Here is a 6000-nt window from a genome sequence, read left to right on the forward strand (position 1 = left end):
ATGCAGGTATTAAAAGGGCATATAAGCAATATCATAGGCAGCGCTGCTCTATCATAGCTAGTAATATCATTGATATTTTAAAGGAGCTAATTGGAGGTCCTTCTGTTTAGCTCATAAATTTCCAAAAAATTCCAATCAAATTTAAGTTAGTCATTTTGTTCAGCATAGCTTGTAATTGTAATTGTGTCTTGTAATTGTATCTCTAGGGCTGTTGCTAAGGTCAACCCCCCACAGTTATGCAATTTGCCCATTATGTTTAAAAACTAAATGTTACCTTAAGAATAAATCAAAAACACTGTGTGTATGCTGGTTGCCAATAAGACATTTCAGCAATATCCCAAAAACGACTGAGGGTATCATGTTCAAACTTTCGGGGCTACTTCTATTGCTACTTCTGTGCTTAAAATTCAACTAAATCCAAAGAGTGTAAGTGTATACAAGCTATCAACGAGCATAGATATTTTTTTTTCGAATGGTATTAAGCTTTATTTTTCAGGTCAACTAGAGGAGGTATAAAATTAAATTAAATACTACTATTTGTGTCCAGATTTTTTAAAGGGTGTACGTCGTTAAAAATTGTTAAAATATTTTCTCCAGCACGCAAATAGCAGGCCAAAGTATAAATTCTTAAAGAAAAGCCGAAAAGATTTAAACTATCATTTTCTTTTTCCCTGAAAGGACTATGTCAATATAAAACGAACAGAAACTAATTTTAAAAAAAATCCACAAAATAAGGTTTTCAAATAAAAGTAAAGAACTTAATTAAACTAAAAATGAGCAAAAATAGAATCAAATGATCAATCAAGCGTAAAACTACCACAAATCATCATCTATAAAAAAAAATGAAACCCAAAACGAACATAAATTGCAATAAATAACCGAGTCAAACTCAAAACGAGCAGAAATTAACATGATTAGGGCTCAAAACCCTCTATGCCTCCCCAAGGCCAGAACATAATTTGCACTTTACTGACAAAATACAAATGAACGTGTGTTGTCAATTTAATATACATATGCTGATATTTATTCCTTAAAATATTAATAAAATTTGATTTATTAAAGTTATAAAAGTGAATTTTTTTTTTAAAATCTCAGTAAAGTGCAAATTATGTTAAGGCCTTGGGGAGGCATAGGGGTTTTTTACTTGGTAGATTATTTGATCCTAGTTTTGCTAATTTTTGATTTAATAAAGTTCTTTAGTTTTATTTGAAAAATTTATTTTGTGGAAAATATTTTTTAATTAATTTCTGTTCGTTGTACATTTTACGCTTGGTAGATTATTTTATTCTATTTTTGCTCATTTTCGGTTTAATGGAGTTGTTTACTTTTATTTGAAAAAAATATTTTGTGGAAAAAGTTTTTTTTTAAATTAATATTAAGAAAAGAGGACATGTTTGATCCTGCATATCCCAAAAAGCCTTAGAGTTTTAAGCTGAAAATTTAAGGAAATGTTGAGAGGGATGCCAAACACAATCAAAACGCACTTTGTCCTTGCTGGTTGCGAAAAGGGAATATTAGTACTATATAAGCAACGGCTAAAGGTATTACGTTGCGATGGGGAGTTGAAGAGAGACCGAAGGGTAACCAGCCATGGGCGCCCATATTGGGGGGGGCCTCAAAACGTGAATTTTAACGCTAAAAGATCCTAGATCTCATTCAGATTTCAGATAAATACAGAAATAACACTAAGGAAGGGGTGGGGGGGGAGTTAGAAATTCATATACAATCCCTCTTGATTTCTAGGAACATTTCTAGGCCACGCTGTTATCATGAAAGTAAAGAGTAACATTAAACCCCAAAATCAGCAAAATTCATTCCGTGTAGGAGAACGACTACCCCTTCCTCATCCCCAGCCTCTCCCTCACGGTCATAGAAACTTCGGAGGATGCTCATTCGATCAGAAATTATAAGTTCTAGTCCTTTTTTCAAATCGAAAGTTCAAATTCTTCAAATTTTTAGCCAACAAGCTCCTGTCCTAGAACCGTTTTTGATTGGTTCTCTGATTGTTTTGTTGCTAGGGAGGAGGGCAGATGCCTCAAAGGATGCATTTTAATTTCAAAACATTCTAACTCTCATCGAACCTTCATGCAAATACATAATTAGTTCTAAGGAAGGACGGTGGGGGGAGGGAGGTTGTAGGTAGAAATTGATTTTAAATCCCTCTTGATTTCTGAGAATATTTTCTAGTCTACGCTGTTACTATGAAAGTAAAGAGTAACATTAAACTCCAAAATTAGTAGAACTTATTCTGTATAGTAGGGAGGCTGCCCCTTCCTCATCCCCAACCTCCCCCTCGTGGTCGTAAAAACTTCGGATGATGGTCATTCTGTCCCAAGTTGAGAGTTCTATTCCTTTTTTTCTAAGTCAAAAGTGATCATGAGTGAGTGATCCTTTTGTTGCCCCTTAGGACATTTTATCAGCATCTTGAGGTACTTATTTTGTACTTTCTCTGTGGCTGCTCAATTTGCGTGAGAGTAAATTTTTCTTGGGGGAGAATTATCCTGGGGAACTTTTCTGGGGGGAATCTTCCGGGAGGAATTTTCTGTGGGGGTGAATTTTCCGGGAGGAAAATGCCAGCTCCCATCAAAACCGTATGGAAACCAACACTTAAAAAGGTGTAGCTTGCCGTTGAAGGTTTAATTGACTCTGTGAATCAACAGTTTGATAATGTTTGAATTTACGTACGAAAAACGTTGTCAGATTTAACTAACTAGTTTACTTTACCTATTTTTGCAGTTCAGTGTTGCAACAATGACAAAAATGTGGCACTGCCCAGAACACTTTACAATATTTGAAACAACCCAATAAAAATAATAATAATAATCCAAGAAAACCAGCGTTTTCAGGTATGAATAAACCTAAGATGGGTTAAGATTAAGATGGATTCAATAAAACAAAAAACGCATTGTTTTATTTGTTATTCTTGGTACTTTCGAGTCCTTTAGCACATAATTAAGAAACTGCTCAAGAGCTCGAGAAGAAACAGGTTCTCAAATTAGTAAGAACAAGTTTTGCACGTGCCAAGAATAAACACTTCCAAAGGAAACTAAATATATTAATGTATGTCAGTGGTTCTAGTCATCTAGTCTATGGCACAGAGGTACTCCTGGGGGAAGGTGCTGTTAACGAAAAATTTTCTTGTGATGATTTGAAGAATTCATACTAGGGAATTTGCTTATTTCTAATCTAGCCACCTCGATGTTTCATCGTTGATTTTCCGATAAACTATATTTGGGCAAATGTGGAATGAGAAACTGTTCAGACCCACGTCCTTTCATTGAAGGTACTCATGTATTATAGCGGTAACACTCAAGTTCTTTGTCTAAGCGCTCAATCCTAATAAATACCAAAATATGATGAATATATAATACTTTATTAACAAAGTTATAATAATTTAGAAATAGTCTGCATGCAGAATGTCTTAGCTACTCTTAATCTGCATATTATGAAGTAAGAATTGTTTTCTAACTTCACGTTGTCCAAATACTTCACCCCAATGTGAATTCAAAAATACTCCCCTGGTGTGCAAAAATATAGCCTGAATTATATAAGTCCTATGTATTCTGTCATACGCCACTTGCTTTCCACTGAGCGTAAGCTAATTGTCTCTTAAAACAGATCTAGATCGTTTTTTAAGGCCAGAATACCCTAGGATGTCAATTTTCTTGAAAAAATATGGAGCCGTTTTCGAGAAAAAATAAATAAATATATAAATACAATTATTGCTCACTTATATAGTATAACCTACTGATTATTGTAATGATGAAGTTGAGTATTTTTAGCTATATCGTGTGAGAAATTAGGCTCATGTCTAGATAAAGTTAAGAGCTTTGAGTCGTCTTATCTAGTAGCCAGCGATTTTAATTGTAATTTAATTGAAGTTGATATACAAGCATCTCTGTGAACGATCCTTATTAAGGAAATGTTTAGTGATTGGTTGCTTATATTCAACATCAATTCGAAAATCTAATCTTGATCACATTGCATTATCTTGTAATATGGTAACTGAAAAAGTCAGTGTTCCAATTGAAATTCGATTATCTGACCATTTTCCGCTGCTCTTTCGCTCTAAATTCACCTGTCGCCTCAGCAATCAATCCAAACGAATCCTCGAATACGTCTGCTTTCTCATAACTGGTCCAAAATCAACAGGGATCTCTTTCTAGAATTTCTCTACAAGTTCTCTTTCATGTCTTCTCTAGATTATTCTGAATAAAATCTTAGTTCCTTTCCACCTCCTACGCATTTTAGAATACCCTTCAAAGGAGGAAACACATCTTAGACATAACATATATTTTGCTGAGATTTATCACGATATCCGCTTTGCCGAAAGCTAAGCTATCCCCCACTAGTCCCTATCTATTCGCGTCTTGAAGACAAGCCAAATTTGGGTTTAATCTGTAGAAAGATCGCCACGGCATTAATTGTCTGAGAACCATGCATTTAAAGAATGGCAGTCCCCTTTTGACTCAGCACCTCACACTTTTGATGCAGATTATATTCTCGCAGTCCGTTGTACCTTCAACATTTTATATTGAAGACCTTATTCCATTTCCGAAGAAGGGAAAAGCCAATCCCAACGTATCTCTTTTCGACACATCACCGTTCCAACCTATTTCTGAAAACTTTTCGAGCTTCTTTTTCAGATCAATGCTTCCTTCCTTGGTACCGGAACTTTATCAATCTGTCCTTAGTATGTTACTGGAATACTATCTTGAATCTCAGCCGTACGCTGCAGCGGATCGACGAAATTTTGCAGCGGACCGTCTTAATCATCGAATATCTGCATTTTATACTTCTTTTGTCACATGCAAGTTCTGTTCTGACCGTTATCTACTAGCTAGCCTTTACAATGCAGTAGTCCTCCTTCATATCTTCTGTATTGCACTATTCTGGAAGGTCTTCACAAAATCAGACGAGTCAAAAATCCTTTCGTTGTTTTTCTCGTTTCTCAAAATATTTATTATGTTTACGGTTTACCAAATTGACACAGAAACACACCAATAGTTAAAAAAAAAAAAATGAAGACCATTTACTAGCTATCTCTCAAATTATTGCAAAACATAACAACAATTAGCTGACCACGAATTGGACTCACTTCTAGTGCACTGATATATATATATATATATATATATATATATATATATATATATATATATATATATATATATGTGTGTGTGTGTATTAATTAAATTGGTTTGTATATTTCTAATGCAGGGGTTTATGTATACTTTAATATTACTTCAACGTGATAGTAGCTGTTTGTATTATTTGCTTTTGTTGTGTTCTGTTTTTTTTGTTTGTTTTTTTTTGTCAGTGCACTGTCCTTTCTTCGTGACGGGTTTTCAATGTAGGCAATTATTGATACTAGAGGTATTTGGGATATTTTTAATTTTATCGATTAATTTTCAGCTCCTTTATTCTTTTTATGGTCTATATGGTGGGGAGGAAAAGGGGCTCTTCTCACCTCTCTTCCGCCACTGTTTGCTACTGCCTATACGTCCTATTTTTTCTTAAGGATCAATATAAAGTCTTTAGATTTGTATTCAAGGCTGGCATCTAGCTTTTGCTATGCTTGAAATTGTCATACTGTCTCATGTATTGCAGCCAAACCTGTAACAATTGTTTAATTGGAAGTTTTTTTTTTCAGAGAATTAATTCGTTATCTACTCGATAATTTGGAGTACGACTTTGATTCTCTTTTGACGAGTGAAAGCAGTGAAAATTCACCAATTTTTATGTAAGTATTTGTACCTACTTTTTTTTTAATTAGTTAGGCCTACCTATTGTACTTAATCCTTATGCAGCTGTTTCTTTTTGCTTTTGTTTTTCATATTCGAAAATACAGCTATCTTTCGACTCCCGTGCAGGACTACGAATTATGTCTTATCTTTCTTTTTGGATAGAAGTAGAAAGGGGGGTTCTACTCCCGTACGAACCACGTGGTTTATGGTTTTTTCACTGAGAATGAAAAAACAGGAATTTTCTCACTTGGAAAAA

At 34.4% G+C, this 6000-nt stretch overlaps 1 protein-coding gene across 1 annotated transcript in view; it reads left to right on the forward strand.

Annotated features, from left to right (window-relative positions):
- LOC148952122 (protein spaetzle 5-like) overlaps window positions 1–5744 on the forward strand; it is a 52042-nt gene extending 46298 nt beyond the window's left edge. Inside the window, exon 3 of the mRNA XM_089089138.1 lies at window positions 5651–5744. Coding sequence (XP_088945264.1) covers window positions 5651–5744 — 94 coding nt within the window. The remainder of the gene's footprint in view (window positions 1–5650) is intronic.
- Window positions 5745–6000: the final 256 nt, after the last annotated feature.

The sequence above is a fragment of the Artemia sp. Qi Xiang Cuo genome, chromosome 5 (assembly GCF_049724085.1).
Source record: "Artemia sp. Qi Xiang Cuo chromosome 5, ASM4972408v1, whole genome shotgun sequence".
In the NCBI taxonomy this organism is placed as follows: domain Eukaryota; kingdom Metazoa; phylum Arthropoda; class Branchiopoda; order Anostraca; family Artemiidae; genus Artemia; species Artemia sp. Qi Xiang Cuo.